The sequence below is a fragment of the Cladophialophora carrionii genome (assembly GCF_000365165.1).
Source record: "Cladophialophora carrionii CBS 160.54 unplaced genomic scaffold supercont1.3, whole genome shotgun sequence".
In the NCBI taxonomy this organism is placed as follows: domain Eukaryota; kingdom Fungi; phylum Ascomycota; class Eurotiomycetes; order Chaetothyriales; family Herpotrichiellaceae; genus Cladophialophora; species Cladophialophora carrionii.
The window spans coordinates 1,585,058-1,604,696 of NW_008481828.1; the positions used below are offsets into that span (position 1 = coordinate 1,585,058).

Below are 19,639 nucleotides of genomic sequence, written 5' to 3' on the forward strand. Positions count from 1 at the left end.
GCTTGCTTACAGAACGGATGGAGAGCGCAGCCCGAAACTCGCCTCCTCAACCAACCCACCCTCCGACTCACTCACCCACCCACTCCTCCATTGATGCCGCTCTACGGAATTATTCTGCCATGCTCGTTCAACGCCGGTCGTCGGCCGTCGGCCGTCGGGTCCCAAAATCGACTCGTTCCGGCCGGCACTTACACATTATCCTTTTGCGTACTTATACTCAGTATGGAGAACCGCGACTACTGTACTCCGTAGACAGCCCTTACACTTCCATCAAGTCTTTAAACGGACGTAGTTTCTTTCCCAAGACGAAGGACATATCGCGCTATCGCGCTTACTCATTCACTGCTCTCCCGCTCCCTCGATCACTTGGTGTCTTGGTGTCTTGGTGACTCGGTCACTTTGCTCGTGACGTCTCACGCCGGCCCATCCGCCTGACACAGGACGGGACAGGACAGATACTCTTTGCTCAGTGACCTACTGTACCTTGGCTGCTGGCCCTGATTACCCAGCCTAGCAGAGACGATAGAGCCGAATTCAAGCCGACAGAGACGGTAGATACGCCAGAAGGAAGGAAGGAAAGAAGGAAGAATAACGGCTACTTATAGGAACACACCCATCCATCCCTCACACGGCTTGAATCGTGGTCTCGGCTATCAGCGCTTTCGAGGGGTTTGACCGGTCGAAGTCACATACTCAGTACCGACCACTCGACACGCCAAGATGGGATCAGCAGGAGTAGACAAGATCGAGACGAGGCTCTTCATCAATGGCAAGGTGCGTTTCACTCCCTTTTTTTGGGGGGCCCTTCAGTCTCTCCAAGTACAGTAGACAAGACAGGACCACTGCCTTTGTCGGAGATGAGACGTCACGGCTAAGCGCACCTTGACTACCTACCTACCTACCTACATACCTACCTACTGACGCCGGCGCTGACGCTGGTTTCCCCAGTTCACCGAGTCCTCGGATGGGAAGACATTTCAGATAAAATCACCGGCGACGAGGGAGGTGGTTGCGGATGGTAAGTGCGCTGGCGTTCTCCCCTTGCCTATATACAACTAGAACCGTTCGCACGATACTCTGTACATTACATACAGTATTAGACTGGCATGCATGGCATACATACTAACATGACCAACTCCCACAGTCTTCGAGGCCAGTGAAGCCGACACGGACGCCGCCGTCGCGGCCGCCAAAGCCGCCTTCCCAGCGTGGTCGGTCCTCTCACCCGCCGACCGGGGCGCGTATCTCAAGAAACTGGCCGCCCTGCTGCACGAGGCCAGTGACGAGCTGTCCCGCCTGGAAGCCCTTTCGATGGGCCGGCCCGTGTCGACGTACTTTGACGCGCACGCCGCGGCCAGCACGTTCGAACACTACGCCGAAGTGGGCTGGGAGGCCCAGGGCGTGAGCAGCCTCAACACGCCCGGCTTCGTCAACATGACGTTCAAGCAGCCTTACGGCGTGGTCGCGGCCATCATCCCCTGGAACGTGCCGCTCGTCTTCTTCGCCAACAAGGTCGCCCCGGCCCTGGCCGCGGGAAACACGGTCGTGCTGAAGAGCAGCGAAAAGGCCCCGCTCACCTCGGCCAAGGTCGCGACATTGGTCGAACGGGTCGGATTCCCCGCCGGGGTGCTCAACATCATCTCCGGCCACGGGGCGACGTCGGGCGCCATCCTCTCGTCGCACATGGACGTGCGGGCGTTGAGTTTCACGGGCTCGTGTCGCACGGGCCGCGTCATCCAGGCCGCGGCCGCAAAGTCGAATCTCAAGCACGTCGTGCTCGAGCTGGGAGGGAAATCGCCGGCCATTGTCTTCGACGACTGCGATCTCGAGGCCGCCGTCCAGGAGACGCAGCACAGCATCCAGTTCAACAGCGGGCAGGTGTGCATGGCGAACAGCAGGATCTACGTCCAGGACACGATCGCCGACAAGTTCGTCGAGGCGTTCAAGGAGAAATTCGCAAAGATCGCCGCGGGCGATCCGCTGGACGCGAAGACCACGCATGGTCCCCAGGCCGACGAGGTCCAGTATAATACGGTGCAGAAGTACATTGAGGCGGGGAAGGCCAGCAGCACGCTCGCGATGGGCGGGACCAAGGAAGTCAGCGGCCTCTCGGGCGCCAGTGAGCAGGGTTATTTTGTGCCGCCGACCGTGTTCCTCCACTCGCCCGAGGAGGCCGTGGTGATGAAGGAGGAGATCTTCGGGCCCGTGGTCAACATCAACACGTTCAAGACCGAGGAGGAAGTCATCGCAAAGGCAAACGATAGCGAGTTCGGGCTGTATTCCTCCGTGTACACTAAGAACATCGACCGAGCGCTACGATTCGCCAAAGCGCTGGAAGCAGGCACCGTGGCTGTCAACTGCACAAGTCCCATGACCGCACGAGACATGCCGTTCGGGGGATACAAGAGCAGTGGTGTGGGCCGAGAAGGGTTCGGACACTCTCTCAACAACTTCTTGGAGACGAAGACGGTCTTGATCAAGATCAAGTCGTGATGTCGGCCGATCTGGTTTGATCTTGTCGGGTTCGGGATCCGTGGTTGAGCAGCTAAACAGGTAGAATTGTCCGAGCTTCTCAAGCAATGACGATAGTATTGCTGTACTCTTAAACACTAAACGGAGTACAACTCTCGATATCTTGTCAGCGGCTTCCCATACGTCATGTGGTCCACTGTGTGCTAGGATGAGCAGAAAGCCCATCAGGAGCACATAGCATTAGCGTTGCTCGACAAAGTCACCATCTCAGCCTGGACTGAAGCCGATTGTAAATTAATGTGCGGGCTGGCCATACTCGACAACGGCGAACGACCATTCGAGAGCAGCAGACCCGCCGATGGGCTCAACAGGGCGGCAGTGGTGCAATAATGCGTTGCCTTTCTTCGGATCAGAGCAGCCGAGTCCCATTCCTGCCCAGACCTTATTGTGTATGGAGGCGTGGTACCGAGTACGGAGAGCGCCGATGAAGGCCGGATCAAGTACGACTCCATACTTTCACGTCTGGCCGCTCTTCCCGGGCGAACCATGTTTAAATTGCGACTCCGTACTGGGCGACCGGTATGATATCGGAGTATTGCGAATATCTCGGAGAACAGACTTGCATGACCCATGCTCGGAAACCATATCTGATGGCAGCTGCCGTGCGTGATTGTGTGCATCATCATAAGGACACCTGCCTCACAGTCGCGGAATTGAGATCGACTCTTACTGCACCTGGGATGCAGCTTCATCCGCCGTAAAGCTTCCGCAGCTGCTTGGACGTGGATTGGTTCTTGATCAGGGTGCTGGGCCATCCATTCTCTTGGGCGAGAACGGGCTATCTTCCGCGGCAGTCAAACCGCTGTGATGCCAGCTCCGGATACAGGATAAGACAGCCCATGGGCGTTTGCCAACGTCACAACAGCCGTGAAACCACGTTGTGGGCTTCTCTGTAAATGTGCCGAGCAGACGTTTGCGCGTGCATGTAGCCGAGGGCCTCACTCATACATCTCCGGACTCTCCACGATCTCCCCCTGGTGGCTTCTCGGGCCCCTCACGTATCGCTGTCTGTGTAGAATCTCTCGAAGCTGTGATTCCGCGCTGATCACCTGCGTATCATGTCCTTGGACCCATGATACCAGACTCGGCAGATCTATGTGCGGTATAAACGACTGGAGTCTTTCACGAAAGGTCATTCGGGCTGGCGGAGGAGGAGTCATCGGTCCTTCGAACAGCTCACTGTAGTCGTAGCTGTACAGGGGATAGTGTCGACCAGCCTCAGAGACGACCGGCGGATCAGATATGGTGACCGCGTTTGCCGCAGCGGATAGGTATGTTTCCGCCACGACGGCATCTGTTGTCCTTGGCTGGGAGTCTTGCAGTTTGTCCCCGTCCGAGTGACTTTGCAGTAACCGCCGCGATGACTGTGGCAACGGAGTAATTGTAGACACTCCCATATCCTCAACAGCCGGCGGCACGACAGGCAGGACCGGGGGTGCAGAATAGTGTCGGACAGACGCTGTGGCGGGTCTCGAGGCCACCGTCCTGGGGATTTCACTCCTCATCCGTCGCGTGGCCGGCACGATCTGTAGCCTTTCGAGCAGACCATACGCCGCAGAACCGGTGTGGCTTCCCTCGACGAGGCTGGCATCTTCTTGTAGGATGAGGACGTCGTCCACCGCGGCGGCCAGCCTCTCATTGCTCGCGCTCGCCTCTGCCACGGCCTGCAACGGGCTGCTTATAGCTCTGATCTCGCCCTGTGGAGGCATGTGACTCTCATGCTGATCTGCCAGCACCAGCCGACTCCGCCCGAGTATTTCCGCTATTGCATCGACGTCGTCTTCGATGTCCTCTGCGATGGCCGCCAAGATGCCTCGTATGCTGAACTCTTCCTCGGCCGGCAGGTCCATGCTCCCGGTTTTAGGCCTGCGACGGGGTCTCGCCGGCCGCCTCGTCGGTCGAACTTGCAAGATGGGGTCGGCGGAGTGGACTCGAACGAGGACCGGGTGAGTGGGAATCGTGGTAGTTGAGCTGCGATCACCGACCGACGTGGCGTGGGCGTGCCGCGGGAGGCTGGACCGGGAAGCATTGAGCTGGTTGAAGTGCAGCGCCGTGGGCAGCGGCGAGATATTGCTGCGGTCGCTTCGTAGATAGCTGGACGAGTGTGGCACAGACCGTGATCCAGCAGTGGGCGGCGTGGAGAGAAAGGCCCATTGCCCGCCAAAGCGGCCCGACAGCGTGTCGACTCGGGCATCCATGGCTGAAGGTTCAAGACAAACAACACATCATCAACATCATCATCATCAATGCGTCAAGAAACCAACCTGGGAGACGGAGGGAACGGGGGAGGACTGCGCCAGACGATGGTTGCTGATGACTGCGTGTGGCATCCGGTTTGCAACCCAACGGCAAGGAAGCGTGGTCATGCAGAGGATGCAATCGAGCCAACGACGAGCCTGCAGCCCGGCCGTGAGCATGGAAGTAACCTGCATCAGGTGTTCCGCACGGGGATGGATTGGAGGAGCCCGTCGACGAGGTGCAGCGAGAGTGAAGCGTAGTTGAAGGGATCTTGAGATGGAGCTGCGTGGCCGGGTTTCATTTGCCCAGACCAGCAGAAGCGAAGGTCACGACGGCGCAATCAGAATCAATGCCCTTGCGAATGCTTGTCTATGCAGGAATCATTCTCGATGTATTTATGTATTTATATCCTCGCTCATAGTAACGTCCTCGTGGAGCTCCCAGATTCACCCTGCTCATTGTCGCTGCAGCCCAAGAAGGTGGGAAACCCTAAGCATTGTGTGCTATTAGTGGTACCTACGGGTACTTCTGATCGGAGCAGAGAAGCTGGCAGGAGGCAATCAATAATCCCTAACCAGATGCCTAAGTGATCACCCAGTTCGTCTTTGGCTTCCCAACCTCGACTACGTCCAGTCCGGCAGTGACTTTGTACGAGTCGTATCGACCGACAAGACGCACAACCGCCGAACAGAGCGACTGCACAAAGGTCCGCGGGCCAGGCCCGATTGAATTGAGGCCTATCATGGCGAGAAACTCCTGGTTGGCCGAGTCACCAAGCGGTCGCTGGAGGATGATTGCATAGGCCCGGTCATGCTCCCACTTCACCTCGTTTTCTGCAACATAGACGACGTACTGGTATGTCACAGTCTCGGCAAGGTTATTGGCGGCCACTTGAGCCCTCTCGACTTGCTGGTTGACTTGTTCCGATGCTTTGCCAAAGCCACGGATTCCTTTGACGGTGGGCACCTTCCCAAATGAAGGTGCTTTGGGGAGCGGCGGTGGTGTTGTGACGGCCGGCACAGGATTTGGGATCGGAGAGTACTTCAGAACAAACCGGCGTTCGGCCATATCGATCGTGAGGCCCGAGCCCTTAGGGAACTTGATGGTGTAGCCCGGGTAGTCGACCGGAAGGCCTACGGTGGGCAGCTTCACAGTCTTGTCGTTCAGGACGATAGACACGAATCGCTTGTTAAGCCCAAGCGTCTTCGTCAAATGCTTGGTGAGATTGATCTTGACCTTCAGTCCCATAGATTCAAGCTCAACGTGCTTGTCGTCCATGGGCAGAGTGCTGTAATCTTCAACCTTGGAATCAGTCGAGCCGTCGATATCTCCCAGGCCAGAGGCCCGATGTCCCAGAAGGGAGACTGGGGCCCAACGGAAGCCGGGAGTGGTGAGGCGGCGATAATTGTTGAAGATAATCCCTTGATGGAAGCGGCCGAGTTCTTCAAGAAAGGCTTGCATTCGTAGCTCCGCCGTACGCTCGCGGTTGTCCTCGGCGTCTTTGTGCTTGAGATAGTCTCCGACGTCAAGGCCAATGACAGACGCCACACAAAGCAGTTCGTCGTCAACATTGGTTGTGGATCGGTGGCCAAGCGACTCAGCCAAGTGCCGGTAGATGATCCACCGGTCGTCCTTCGAAAAGCGGCCTTCACGGATGTTCTCAATGATGTTTTTGATGCCAGTGTAGTAGAAGCTTGTCTTGCTCGCCGCCGCGTAGGGGAACGTGATCGGATACCCATTCGCTCCCATCCTACGCTCGTACTCCCTCGCTGCTTCCGTCACCTCGGCGAAGCTGAGTGGCTTGTCCTTGAACTGATAGTAGACGTCCCTCCCGAGGAAACCCTCCTGATGGGTCCAAAGCCTTCTTGACCATCCAGAGGAGTAAATTCGGTGGGCTATCTCGGCAAATGGCGCGGTGGTAGGTATTGCTGCAAGCCATGGCTCGATGATCAATACGGCAACGCAGTCATGGTATATCTCGCGCATTGACGTGATGCTCTTGCTCTTGTATTTCTTGCTCTCATTGTCGACGCCCACTATACAGCAAATCGTATCCATCCAAAAGCCTGGGCTTGTATGGCGCTTTTTCTCGGGCAGGTGGTTAGAGCAAAGGTCGTCGACCAGCCGTTGAATTCTTTCGAACTGGCAGTATGGCAGCGAGTTGTCGAACGGGTTTCCCATGCCATCGGCCCAGCTGTCCAAGTAGTCAGCAAGACTCCAGCTAAACTGGGCAAGAAGCAGCTTACACATGAGATATGGCAACATAGGGTGGCGTTGCGCCTTCTCCGGAGTAGGTGAATCTTTCGTGTCCGTAGGTGGCAAGCCCCCTCTGTTCGTAGTCCCATCTGAGAACAGGCAGGTGCCCAGCATCTAAAACATGCTTCACCGCATCTCTGAGCGAAGCGGGACTCTTCTGATAGTCCGGAATCCGGTGTCCTACGAACTTGGGTTCGGGTTCATAGTCATCGTGGGCTTCGCACCCGTCGGCATGTTGGGTGACATAGGTTCCGTCGCTAATCTTGGCTTCGCAAGAATGGTCTGTGCAGGCGTAATGGCTATCCAGCGACTCGAGCGAATGGCTTTCGGCAGCGGCAATGTAATACTGGCCGTCAATGTCAAGATCTTCCATGATCATCGCCGCATCTGCCTTGCACCACTTCCGCTGAATGCGTAGGTAGAGGATTCGCGAGTTGGTGACAGGCCATCTCTCTTCTTTTCCCGTCACATTGTAGATCTGTCTGGCCGCCTTTCGGAGCGTCGACGCCACGGCTATGATGGAGGTTGTCACCTCGTCCTTGAGAGGCCACAGAACTTTGCCATATTGGTGGACGGACCGATGGTCTTTGCCCCCTGCACAGTGATGGTCGACAATATCCCCGACGAAGTCGATCATTTTCATCGCTTCGCCAAAGGTTCTGTTGTCTCTGGAGCTGGTCTGCCGCCATTTTGCAATCAAGGAGGGCAGTTTCGCCGTCGTGATCAGGTGGGCTTTCTGTGGCTTGTGGACCGTCTTCAGAGTGTTCGGAACCAGAAAGTCTTGGGTCGTCACTGCTATATCGCTCAGTGCGAACACCTCTATGATAAGGCCAAAGAAGAGCCAGGTCTGAAAGAAGGTTTCAACCTCTGCTGCTGAGCGAGCTTGTTCCTCTTCGCCCTCGACGACTCCTCCAAGGAGGTTTTCGGAGGGTTTCGGCTGGAATTTCACATCTTCTGCAGTCCATCCTCTTGTTTTGTAGAAGTCAAAGAAATTTCCACGGTCTTTGTCGTAGTATGTATCCTCCTGGCCTTCGTAGGCCACCTGGATCCAGGGTTTCACTCCCTCCGGCAGGACAAGGTGATCCATATCAAAGCGGTGACTGTGACAGGGGATTTCGACTTGCAACCTTTGGGGATGGAGAGGTTTGACGAGACGCCCGTTGGACTCGGGCTTTCTTCGAATCTTTAAAAGCCCGCAACTACGGCATGTAGCCTACCCCGTTGCTAAGACACACACGACTGAAGCTGCATTTTGGGCAATGTCGCATATGGGCACGCTTCAGCCCCCTGCACCAACATCGTCATCCTCGCTCGACCTCCAGCCCTCATCGTGTGTGGTTCATGCACGACATGAGGCCCGTTGGGGTTTGTCAAGACATTCGCAACACCGTCGCGAGCCAGCCGTGATAACCGTTGTGTAGCACACCTCGTTTCCACGCCTGAGTCTCAAACAGGTCGATGGCGTACTCGGTGGCGTCCACTCATACGATTACCACTGGCGACTCCATCTGAAGACGTTTCCTCCTCCTGGCAGACATTGCTCGAACAGATTGTTTACATGTGCATGCTGCCCGTTCACCAGCCAATAGGTGCTCGACACGCCGCAAAAGGACGATCGTCGTTCGCTATGGCCTTCTCAGCTCGAGTCAGGATGTGGAGGGAGGAGGAAACGACTTCAGCCCTCCACGTGAGGAATCCGTGTTGAAGCTCAGAGCAGGGACGAGACCATCCATCATTGGCGCAAGCAGGGCGCGGCGTTCCCGAACACGACTTCCCCGGGCTGTGCCCCAGGCGGCTTTGAGTCAAACACTGTCAAACTTGTCAAACTTTAGTCAAGACGCAGTAAACGTGCATCTCACCTTTTGACCAGTGCTTCGGACGAATCGCAGCACTCCCAGTGTAGGAGAATTTCTGCACAACCATTTACTTTTCGTGTGCAGGGTGGCCGAGACTGTAGCCAGCAATGAAGCCAGGCTCCCAGGAAATACTGTGTAGAGCTGTGCTCGCCAAAGATACTCCGTACAGTGGTGAAATCAAGCTGAAAATGGTCGCAGGGAACTTGCCGCGCGGAGCACCGTTAGGCTATGCCACAACGGGCTCGAGGGGCTGGCTCGGGCACGCCTAACTTGGACACTCGCAGCCCTGACTTGGCGGCCTGGGCGTGGCGTGTTAACGGTGCTCCCCAAGTGTACCTAAGTAATGATTTGGGCTTCCCTCATCCTCCGTATACATCTGTCGTCTTTGTGTCTGCTGCACATCCCGTTCCCGCCTTATGACTTGGTCGAGATATGCTTCAGCTCTGTTGGTAATCTAACCACGAGAACAGCCCGATAAGATGAGCCCCGTCCCAGGCCGCCCGTTCGACGCCGGCATTCCTGCCACTTGGTTCCGCGACGAATGGAAGAGCCCGAGCAATTACGCGTTCACGATTCTTCTGCTGCTCGGCGGCGATGTCGTCGCTAAGGCATTGGCGCAGCTAGCCGGCGGTAGACTGACCCCCGTCGCATTCTCCTTCGGTACGTTTGTGATCTTAAAGTCTTTGGACGCCTCTGCCGTCTTCGTCGTTGTTGCGGTGGTACTCACTTTCCGTTAGGATGGGTGTCTTATGCAACATCGGCTGTCAACTCGGCCATCGGAGAGCATAAACTGATGCCCGATGCTGACACGGGTTGCTCTCTTATCAACGGCAAGAACGGCTCCGTTCGTGGCAATGGGTCGTGGGTATTAGGCCGCATCATGCGAGACTACCACTGGTGGATGACGGATGAGATCAAGGTCGAGACGGAAAGAGTCCTCAAGTCTGCTCGCCAGTACGACCTCGAAGCTGAGAAGAAGAAGCATCCTCAGCTTCAAAAGCCCGTGCCCGAACGCGTCCAAGCGGGCTTAGTTGTCAGTTTCTGGGAAGCCAGCGCCACGAAAACCGCTGGAAAGCCAGGAAAGGACATCCTCTACTGGTCGGGCATCTGCGTCTCGTTCGTCCAGCTCGGCGTCGCCGCGATACCTTGCGGGCTGTACGGAGACTGGGGCGTGCTGCTGATCACCGCCGCTGCTATAGCCCTCTGTTTCATCACGGGGTCGCTGACCCAGTGGAAGGTGGAAAAGTGGGCGTGTCGCCAACTCGACGGCAAAGAGAAGGTCTTTGTTCTGACGCGAGGGAATGGCGCGCAGCACGCAATCCTCATCGACAGCAAAGGACGTGGGCTGGATCTCGAGGACCTCGCAACCGGGTTTGCCAATGTCGATGCGCCGCATATCACTATGTCATCACGTCTGATCTATGCGCTGCTCGGGGTCTTGTGGGTCTTGCTCCTTATTACAAGCTCAGCGCTGATCGACGATGCCTGGTTCCTGATCGCGGTCGGTGGAATCGGCATCCTGCAAAACATGTTTGTTGCTGGCTGGAATAGGAAGCCAGAGGCGTTGGGCGTGCCGGTCGACTATGTTGGCGTATATGGCAGTCCGAAGGTCATTGATACGCTCTACGAGGTCGAACGTAGGTATGAGAAGGTTGGCTTCAACATGGTTGGGACTTTCTTTCCAAGTGGCATCAGGGACCACGAGCAGGCGACCTTTGATGCAATCAAGCAAGACCACAAGAGGAGGAAAGAGGCCGAATCGAAGCAGTCCTCGTCAAGCAACGGTGGTGGAGACGGGGATGAGAAGACACGGATGGGCGATGCCACAGTCACAATGGCAACGACAGGGTGAAGCAAGCGGTGAACGGCGAGCAAGTTCAGCACAATACTCAGCCATGGAGGCGTCCTCCTTTCGAGGTCTTGTTCATGGCCTAGGACCCATCCCATTTCGTCTATCGCCAGCCTATGAAGAAGCTCCCATCATAGCATAGCTGGCATCGTCATGTTTGGCAAGCTTCTGAAGCTGATCTCCTAAATTTGCTGTCAACAAGTTCCATCCGCCTCAGTTCGATGCCATGATCGCCAAGGGATGACAACTTGATCTGACGAGATGCACCTCTGTCGCTCTCAGCCGGACAAAGCGACAGTGACAGTCAGCCGATACCTAGTCCGTCCCTGGATGAGATGCAGGTTCGTTCCATCGATACGTCGACTAACAAGAACGAAGATCTTGGAGAAATTGACCCTTTGGTAACCTCTTGGTCGTTTCGCCGACGAACTCTATGGCCATGGCGTTCAGGGCAAATTTTGTCGGCGTCGAGAATTAAACGTCCCCGGCAGGCCAGGCTAGTCGATTGGACAGTTTACAGCGGTCTCTAAACCAGGGAACAGGCGGAGACTTAAGAATGGGATGAGGCTGAAGCACGTTCGCAGAGTTTCTGGGGAGGAAATATAATCTTCTTCACTGTCTCGGCGAGGATGTTCGGGCACGACCTTACTATCATGATAAAAATAGTCCATCAATAGTCCGTCAGGTTGCTCGTACCCTATTTCTGAGCCCACTGCATTGGTATCTGTGACAAGCTCCGACGGATATGAATGCCAGGAAATATGTAGATAAGTGTGTGCGGTCCTACAGTATATGTACATAAGCATGTCGTTGTGTAGTTGAACACGGGCGATCGTCTCTAGGCATTGAGTATCGAGTGCAGAAGGGCGAAAAGCATCGAAAAGCCAAAAGAGTATCCTGGTTGTCATGGCAGCTTGGTTTCTCAGGTTCAAAATTGTCCACTCTTACTGCCATTGAGTATATGAAGAGCGCGATGCCGCCTATGCTAGCCCACGCTACGCCGTGCACTGCCAGGTGCCACTTCGCTCCACGTGCGCACACTCTACAACATATCCGGCGTTATCACATTACTTTGCAGCCCATCGATTAGGACCTCGCGCATCGTCTGGGCGCTCTTGACCCGTATATCCACAAAACTCTGCGGACTATAAAACGCCGTGTGGCAAGTCAAGGCCAGCCGACCGACCAACCACTCCTCCCTCTCCCGATACGCCCTGATCAGCGAATGCACGTTGTCCTCCGGGATCGGCTCCTCGGGGACTACGTCGAGCCCGGCGCCGGCGAGGATGCCCTCGCGCAGCGCCCGCTCCACGGCATCTAGCTGCAACACCTCTCCGCGCGACGTGTTCACCAGGATGGAACCCCGGGGCATGAGGCTCAGGAGGTCCCAACCCACCATGTCGCGCGTCTCGCGCGTACACGCGCAGTGGAGGCTGAGCATCGTACTCCGGCGGAATAGGTCCTTGATGTCCTTCGTGCGCTCTATGCCGAGGGCCTTGTCCACGCCGTTGGGAAGGTAAGGGTCGTAGAAGAGGACGTTCCACCCGAAGGCCTTGGCGCGGAGGCACGCCGCGGTGCCGATGCGCCCGAGTCCCAGGATGCCGAAGGTGGCGCCCTGGATGCGGCTGACGAGGGGCGTCTCGAGGACCATCCACGGGTAGAGGTACGGTTGGCGCTGGCGGTCGTGGTGCAATAGGACGCCGCGCCGGAGCGAGAGGGCGAGCGAGAGCGCGTGGTCCGCGATCTCGGCGGTGCCGTAGTCAGGGACGTTGCAGACTGTGACGCCATGTTTGGCCAGTGCGACGCGGTCGAGGCGGTCGTAGCCGACGCCCATGCGGACGATGCTGTGGGTTGGGGTTTTCAGCTGGGTCATTCGCCCGAGGGCATACTCCGTACTTATACGAGGGATGGGTACATGGCACTAGATTGGCCTCGACAGCTGCGGAGCGGACTTACACTTTCAGCCTAGGAAACAGGGCCACGTCGGCTGCTGTGAAGCCCATTTTCAGCACCATGATCCCGTCGACCTGCTCTCGTAGTTCTTGCGGGATGGTCGACCACGGTTTCGGCAGCGGTGTCCCTGTCGGGAATAAGCCTGTCTGGAGGTACTTCACCTTGTAAGCGTGGGGTGGGTTTTCGGTGAAGATTTTGGTTTCCAGTATGTCGTCCTAAGTTCTAGAGAATTAGTCAGAGCACGGAAGCTGGAGAGTAGGGCGAGTGGAGTGTGAGTGTGAGAGTACAGGATAGAGACCGTCGGCTTGGATAATGGTATATGTCGGAATGTCTTGGTCGTCTACCCCCTGGGCTGTCCCATGCGCTTGAGCCGCATTTCCTGCCATTGCAACAACAAAGTCTTCGCGGAAGTCTATCGTAGGCGGCCCTGATGCTGAAGACGAGGAAGACCGGCAAAAATGGATTCGACGTTGTGATGCAGGAACAAAGCCTAAACGATGCTTTGCCGACTCCGCGTCTCGACCGTCGGCGTCAATGTCCGACACCGGCCAACACGGCAGATCGTGCCGCCAAGGGTAGACTGCACGTCAAAAGGCACACATTTCTTCCAGTCTTGCGCTCAGTCCGCTGTGTGTAATCGCTGCAATGGTAATGGGTAAGCCTATCGGTGTATACCATCGTCAACGGCAGTGGTCTGGCTTATGGTCTCGGTCCGTAAATTGGAAGGTAAGTTGACAACAGTACCTGGTTCAACCTTCATCGCAAGCGAACCTCCAGAATCCAAGTATCATGGCTTGTGACTTCCTCGCACGGTGCTAGCTGTAAGTCAATTTTGCGACTCCAAATCGAATATTGCAGCCGTCGTCCTCGACACGCATTCATCGACGGCCACATCTCTTCGAACTGCGTCCTCCCTCATTTCCCGGCAATGTCGTGCTGCGGGCCCCTGACCATCTGCCCCGGCTTGAGGAGGGCCACTTGGAGCCGACTCACCTGCCCCTTCACAACCACCAGGGCGCCGGTCTTGCTAAGCTGTCAACCCAAAGGCACCAAAGACATGAGAAACCAACGCCTTGACGCGTTCTGTACGTTGAGCACGCGCAGTCACCGAGGGCACGCGACAGAGACAAGCGACTGCTTGACCGTACCCTGCGCGTGCACGCGGGTGCTTCGACGTAGGCTACCCGCGCACATGGTTCAAGCCGAGGCACTTCCCACTCAGTTCAGTCGATCACTAAACGCCTGATGCTACCTCCCAACGTTCTATTTACAGGAATTTTCCAGCGTTGGTCATTCTGACAGAAGCTTTTAGTTCAGTTGGACCACTCTCTCTAGACTTGTAGTGCCAACCTGCTCACTGTTCTTAGACGGTGCTGCCTTCAACCCGCCGTAGGAGAATCCCAAGCTTGGAAAGCAGTCTAACATGGCACGCACCCACAAAGCAGTCATCCTCGCCAAACGGCCCAAAGACAACATCATCCCAGGCGAGACGTTCAAGCTTGTCTCCGACAACCCGACCCCGTCGGCCAGTGATTTGAAAGATGGAGAGGTCCTCTTCGAGACCAACTACTTGAGTATCGACCCTGCCATGCGGGGCTGGCTCAACGATACGAGATCGTATATTCCGCCCGTCAAGATCGGAGAGATCATGCGAAGCGGAGCCATCGGGACGGTCAAGGCCAGCAAGTCGTCCAAATTTCCGGCTGGCAGTTATGCGACGGCTACGGCGGGATGGACTGAATATAGGATTCTCAAGGACAGCGAGTTGCAGAGAGTGGTGGTGCCGAAAGGCGGGAGGTTGACCGATGGGCTGAGTGTTTTGGGTATCCACCGCGTCGTCTGATTCAAAGCCGCACGCCTGACGCTGACTTCTGCGTTTCAGGAATGACGGGGCTTACGGCATATTTTGGGATCATCGACGTCGGCAGAGTCAAGGCCGGCGACTTTGTTGTCGTGTCCGGAGCTGCGGGCGCTACCGGTAGCGTCGTCGGCCAGATTGCCAAGCTCAAGGGTGCCACTGTGCTAGGTATTGCTGGTAGCAGCGACAAAGTCCGATGGTTGAAGGAAGAGCTGGGATTCGATGATGCCCTGAACTACAAAGACAAAGACTTTTTCAAGAAGTTCAGAGCCGCGACGAAGGTGAGTATTGGCCAAGCTTGAGGTCACCTCGGACGCTGACTCCCCCACAGGACCTGATTGACGTGTACTTTGACAACGGTTAGTGATGCCCCTGCTACTTCGGTGTCTTCTACTCACTGTGGTTGCAGTTGGTGGAGAAATCCTGGATATGGCGCTTAGCCGAGCGAAACCGCATGCCCGGTTCGTTATGTGTGGAGGTACATATGCCACCAACGCCATGTGCTCGGCGAATCGTGCTCAGATTTCTATAGGTATCAGCCAGTACAACTCCTCAAACCCGCAAGGACCAAAGGTTGGATGATGGCCCCAGCTCCTTCTAAAGCATGCAGTCTAACCGGCGCGCACGCAGAACTACCTGATGATTGTATCCATGCGCATACGGTAAGTCTGCGCCCTTTTGCACATTTGCATCCCGACGCTGATGGCGTCCCAGCATGGAAGGCTTTATCGTCTTCGACTACGCAAAGGAGTATCCTCGCGCCTTGAAGGATCTAGCGCAGTGGCTTTCCGAGGGCAGAATCAAGCGGAAAGAAACCATCATCAAGGGCGGCTTGGCTCAAGCGGAGAATGCACTCCGAGATTTGTACAATGGCGTCAACACCGGTGAGTCGAACCCTGGCATAAGCATGACATTGCTCACATGTTCTAGGCAAGCTGTTGGTCGAGGTGAAACCTGTGGAAGAGCAACAACTCAAGGCGTCCTTGTAAGATAGTCGCGGTGCTCATGTCGTCCAAAATTGAATTTTTGTTTTGGTACACTGTACTTTGCGTGCTGTTCAGCGTACATTGCGGGCCAGTGAGGACCTAATGTAAGGAGATCTCGACTTTGAGTCAACCACAAGCGCTACGTACACAGCGGGGATCATATCCACGAGCATTGTTTTCTTGGACTTTCATACCGAGTACAGTTCCGGATCCTTGTTCTTTATCTGCGCATTCCCTCCCATCAACCGCTTTCTTCACATCCACATTAGATCCAACATCACCTTACGCAGCAGCAGCTGATACTGCTCCCGCCCCTCGGCTGCCTTTGCGACAGTCGGAACGAATCCCTCATCCTCACTTCTAGAGGAGCTGGAACTCATGCCGTGGAAGCCACGCCATGGATCTTTGTAAAAAGAGCGAGCTAGCTAGCTAGCTAGTTAGCCGGACGACTTTGGCGGCTGGCGTCGAGTCCCCTTCCACCCTGCGCGCCCACGACTCAAAGATCCACGGGGCTGGGCCTCTTCCAATTAACGTCTGTGCGAGGCTCCATGATCGGACCACGCCCGCGCGACCAGCTCGGACGACGTGGACGCTTATCATTACCTACATACCCCGGTACTGTGGGACTACCATATCACGGAATCTGCGACCACCGCTACATTGTTTCCGGAAATGGAGTTACCGGGATGACCGACTCGGGACGCAGTGCATCGTGACGCAGATGGCAGAGCCGAACTCTCGAATATACAAACCGAGCCTGGGTCGAGTTCCTAGTGGGTCGTGGTCGCCAACATCCTCAGAAAGGGCAGGTACACGGTACGCAGTGTCCTCCGCGATCTGGACCTCCAGGAACAAGTGGTGGTATTTCAGGTATTTGTCGCCCGCATGGCGGGCCCGGACATCTCTCGATATCGTGTCGCTGTGAAGGCTGTGGCCCGGATTCTTCAGTGGCGCTCTGATCCTGTACAGACATCTCGTTGTCGCTGTCAGGGTCCTTACATCATGCCAGTATTGCCACTTAGGGACGTGACGCCGCTTTAAAGGACCGTAAGCTGCCGACGACAAGGGCCGAAGCAAAGAAACTACAGATCGCCGCGAGAAATAGTGGCCGTGATGATACCTCATCTGAAATAGATTAGAAAACATGCGCTTAGAAATGCACGATACCACGGTGACAACGGATATGTATCATGGACCAACATCCCGCTTCTTCCCTAGGAGCCACGGGATCACCACAGCTTCTCCACCAAAGCTCTTACCGCGTTCAATGTCTCCTCGTCCTGTGGCGTTTTCTCCTTCTCCGGCGTCAACCCACCCGTTGCCCTTGCGCAGATGACGTCCAACTGTTCCCTGCCCACTCCCCTCTCCGTCAAGTTCGTCTTCAAGCCCAGCTCCTGCACAAGGCCGAGGATCTTGTCCCCCACAGCGTCACTGTCCTTGAGGTTGTCGCCGCTCCTCTGCCCGGCCCCAGTGTAGGGCAGGATAGCGGCCACGTTTTCTGCATTTTCGGCGCTCCGCCGCGCCATAAGCTTGACGACGTGCCCCAGCGTCAAACACGACGTGATTCCATGAGGGATCCCGTATGGACTCCCCAGCGCGTACCCCAGCTGGTGACTCAGCCCCAACGGGCCCCTAACATTGAGGCCAAAGAACGCCAAGCTCGCATACGCGGCAAGGAACAAGCCCGTGATGGTGTCCTGGTCCTTGGGATCGGCCTTGTATTTCGGCAGCAAGCGGAATAACTCGCCAACGGCGTTCAGGGCGAGGAGCCGGCACGGAATCCATGTTGCCGTCGGGTGATACTGCGCCTCGACTGCGTGGTCCAGAGCCCTGAACCCCGTGGATAGGAACAGGCTGGGAGGCGTGTGGAGCCCGAAGGTGGCGTCGTAAAATATGTATTGAGGGTATGTGTTGGGGTGGGCGATGCCGGTCTTGACGCCGTCCGCCCGGGTGTAGCCCGCTGCGGCTGTACATTCGGCGGCGCTGAGCGTGGTGGGAATGGCGATGTGGAGGAGCCACTTCTTGTTGTCAGTGCTCGTTTCGTTAACGCGATACGCAATTGCCTTGGCCGAGTCGATGGGTGAACCGCCTCCCACCGAGATGATCGTGTCGATCGTTTCGTCTTGCTTGACGATCTCGGTCGCCTGGTCGAGTTGTGCGACGGGCGCGTGTTCGCGGATGTTGCTGAACGTGCCGGCGTGGTGGGTCGGCGTGAGGAGCTCCTCGAGCGATTTGATCAGCGGGGTCTTGGTCGCGAGGGAGGAGCCCGTGATGATGAACGCTTTGGAGTTTTTGGTCGGGAGGGCTGCGAGTAGATGGTTCTTCACGACATTGGCACCGTAGTATAGACCTTTGAGATTATTCGGGCGATAGAGGCCCTGGAGGGGGTGGAGGCTCGAGTCCATCTTTGTTGCGCTTGTTCTTACGTTCGCTGTTGATTTAGCCCTGCCTTGACTGGCACTGAGACCGAGACCGAGATTGAAGTTGCATCCGCGGCCAGTACCACTACTTTGAACTCTGGGCGCAGGTGAGAGATGAGCTTTTGTCTGCAAGAGGCGGCGCATCAGACTCTCCGGTGGGATTGTATGATCCGTTCTGTTGTGAGAGCCGGAAGACTGAAAAGGGAAAAAAGAACGAACAAAACGAGGAACGGGAGAATGATGGGGGCGAAGTGAGGTCGAATCAGCTCAATGAAACTCGACCTCAGGTTTGGATACAAGGGAAGGACGGAAGGGTGGATGGATGCTCAAGCCTCTTGTGGTCTGAACTGTGCTTGGGATAAGCATTCGGGGTGCCTGATCGCACAATAGACCGGCATTCCGCTACTACTGTGAATGCGAACGAGGTATTAACATCTGTAATCAGGAGAACTCTTGTCGTCATAATCATTCAATGCACAGTCACCCACAGTTGCGATGTAATCCTTCAACCAGTCTGCCGGCGAGTCTCGGCGAGCCTCGGTCCGATGCCCCACGGACCCCGCACAAGGCTGTGTACGACAGACCGCTGCCTCAGCTGCTGGGTGGCTGGCACCAATAGCAGCTCACCAATTCAGCATTTCTTGAACAATATTATGCAGAACATATTCCGTACTACAAGGTAAAGCTGGTATTTTCGACAAGAAGTTGAATTAAAGACTGGGAAGCGAAACGTCAACAGGGACGTCCTAGAAATTATGCTATGATTGGTTGTTGTTACAGAGGACGATGCAGCATTGCTCGCCGGATGCGGACCCCAGATTAATGCTTATGCAGGCAACGCAGTTTTGAACGCCGCTCATCAGGATGCCGTAGAATCTAACCTTCCGCCGTGATGTTAGGCAAGACCCGAGAAACAATCTCAGACCGCGACTGGTTGGAGCTGGACACGGGAGCAGGAGCTCGGGGTCTGCAAGCCAGTCACACCGAAGCCGTTGTTGAGGTACCCGTTGACTTGGAAGAGTTGAGGGACACCATGCCACCAATCACAAGCTGAAGCGTTGTCAGTCAGTGCAAACCACGGTGGCCACAAAGTGAAGAGGGACTGACCCAGCCAGCCACCGGTACTGCCATTGTACTGAAGTCCAGAAGAGTTGAAGAAGAAGGCGGCATTGTAGGTCGGTAGGGCGGAGATACTGATGGTGACTTGGTTCCATTCTGGCAGCAGCGGTCAGTATCGAGATTCCTACTACGACGCGAAGGGCAACAGACCTTGATATGGACCATTCTGGACCGCCAATGGCCACGGCCCGATCGCGTTATTCGGATAGGTCATGAGCTGTTGGGTCCCGTTCAAGTAGCCTTGCCAGGCGATAGATTTGTTTGAGGACAATGCAGCGTCACCTAGACCAGCACCGGTATGATACGAGTAGACATACAGGTTGGTCTTGTTGGATCCGGTGTCTTTGTGAGCGCCATTGACGACTTTTGTTCGGAGGTAGTATAAGGCAGGGGGTGTAACCGTTTGTGTCTGTCTCGTGTCGAGGGGTGATGCGGTGGTGAGAGACAAGACAGATAATAGAGATGCGGTGAGGATCGTGGTGAAATGCATGATGTTCGCTTTGCTGGGTACAGTGTGGCCTGGCTCACAGAGGTCGTTTGATTGCAATAACGAAGGTTTATTCGGCCACTGA

The 19,639-nt window shown here is 55.9% G+C and overlaps 8 protein-coding genes across 8 annotated transcripts; 3 read left to right on the top strand and 5 right to left on the bottom strand.

Annotated features, from left to right (window-relative positions):
• Positions 1 to 720: 720 nt before the first annotated feature.
• On the top strand, positions 721 to 2,493 carry G647_03966 (uncharacterized protein; the record flags this gene model as incomplete). The annotated part of the gene is made up of 3 exons (XM_008728311.1): positions 721 to 774; positions 949 to 1,018; positions 1,145 to 2,493. 3 exons carry the CDS (start codon positions 721 to 723, stop codon positions 2,491 to 2,493), a joined length of 1,473 nt encoding a protein of 490 aa, XP_008726533.1.
• A 977-nt stretch (positions 2,494 to 3,470) lies between these two features.
• On the bottom strand, positions 3,471 to 4,730 carry G647_03967 (uncharacterized protein; the record flags this gene model as incomplete). Its single annotated transcript, XM_008728312.1, has 1 exon — positions 3,471 to 4,730. The coding sequence occupies one exon, from the start codon at positions 4,728 to 4,730 to the stop codon at positions 3,471 to 3,473; it is 1,260 nt and encodes a 419-aa protein (XP_008726534.1).
• A 622-nt stretch (positions 4,731 to 5,352) lies between these two features.
• G647_03968 (uncharacterized protein) lies at positions 5,353 to 8,113 on the bottom strand (the record flags this gene model as incomplete). The annotated part of the gene is made up of 2 exons (XM_008728313.1): positions 5,353 to 6,964; positions 7,017 to 8,113. 2 exons carry the CDS (start codon positions 8,111 to 8,113, stop codon positions 5,353 to 5,355), a joined length of 2,709 nt encoding a protein of 902 aa, XP_008726535.1.
• Positions 8,114 to 9,361: 1,248 nt separating this feature from the next.
• G647_03969 (uncharacterized protein) lies at positions 9,362 to 10,734 on the top strand (the record flags this gene model as incomplete). Its single annotated transcript, XM_008728314.1, has 2 exons — positions 9,362 to 9,542; positions 9,620 to 10,734. 2 exons carry the CDS (start codon positions 9,362 to 9,364, stop codon positions 10,732 to 10,734), a joined length of 1,296 nt encoding a protein of 431 aa, XP_008726536.1.
• Positions 10,735 to 11,773: 1,039 nt separating this feature from the next.
• Positions 11,774 to 13,070, bottom strand: G647_03970 (uncharacterized protein; the record flags this gene model as incomplete). The annotated part of the gene is made up of 3 exons (XM_008728315.1): positions 11,774 to 12,575; positions 12,688 to 12,899; positions 12,972 to 13,070. The coding sequence occupies 3 exons, from the start codon at positions 13,068 to 13,070 to the stop codon at positions 11,774 to 11,776; spliced, it is 1,113 nt and encodes a 370-aa protein (XP_008726537.1).
• Positions 13,071 to 14,107: 1,037 nt separating this feature from the next.
• Positions 14,108 to 15,531, top strand: G647_03971 (uncharacterized protein; the record flags this gene model as incomplete). Its single annotated transcript, XM_008728316.1, has 8 exons — positions 14,108 to 14,507; positions 14,567 to 14,823; positions 14,874 to 14,901; positions 14,952 to 15,020; positions 15,075 to 15,115; positions 15,173 to 15,204; positions 15,257 to 15,426; positions 15,473 to 15,531. 8 exons carry the CDS (start codon positions 14,108 to 14,110, stop codon positions 15,529 to 15,531), a joined length of 1,056 nt encoding a protein of 351 aa, XP_008726538.1.
• Positions 15,532 to 16,757: 1,226 nt separating this feature from the next.
• On the bottom strand, positions 16,758 to 17,933 carry G647_03972 (uncharacterized protein; the record flags this gene model as incomplete). The annotated part of the gene is made up of 1 exon (XM_008728317.1): positions 16,758 to 17,933. The coding sequence occupies one exon, from the start codon at positions 17,931 to 17,933 to the stop codon at positions 16,758 to 16,760; it is 1,176 nt and encodes a 391-aa protein (XP_008726539.1).
• A 934-nt stretch (positions 17,934 to 18,867) lies between these two features.
• On the bottom strand, positions 18,868 to 19,557 carry G647_03973 (uncharacterized protein; the record flags this gene model as incomplete). Its single annotated transcript, XM_008728318.1, has 3 exons — positions 18,868 to 18,998; positions 19,056 to 19,163; positions 19,218 to 19,557. 3 exons carry the CDS (start codon positions 19,555 to 19,557, stop codon positions 18,868 to 18,870), a joined length of 579 nt encoding a protein of 192 aa, XP_008726540.1.
• Positions 19,558 to 19,639: the final 82 nt, after the last annotated feature.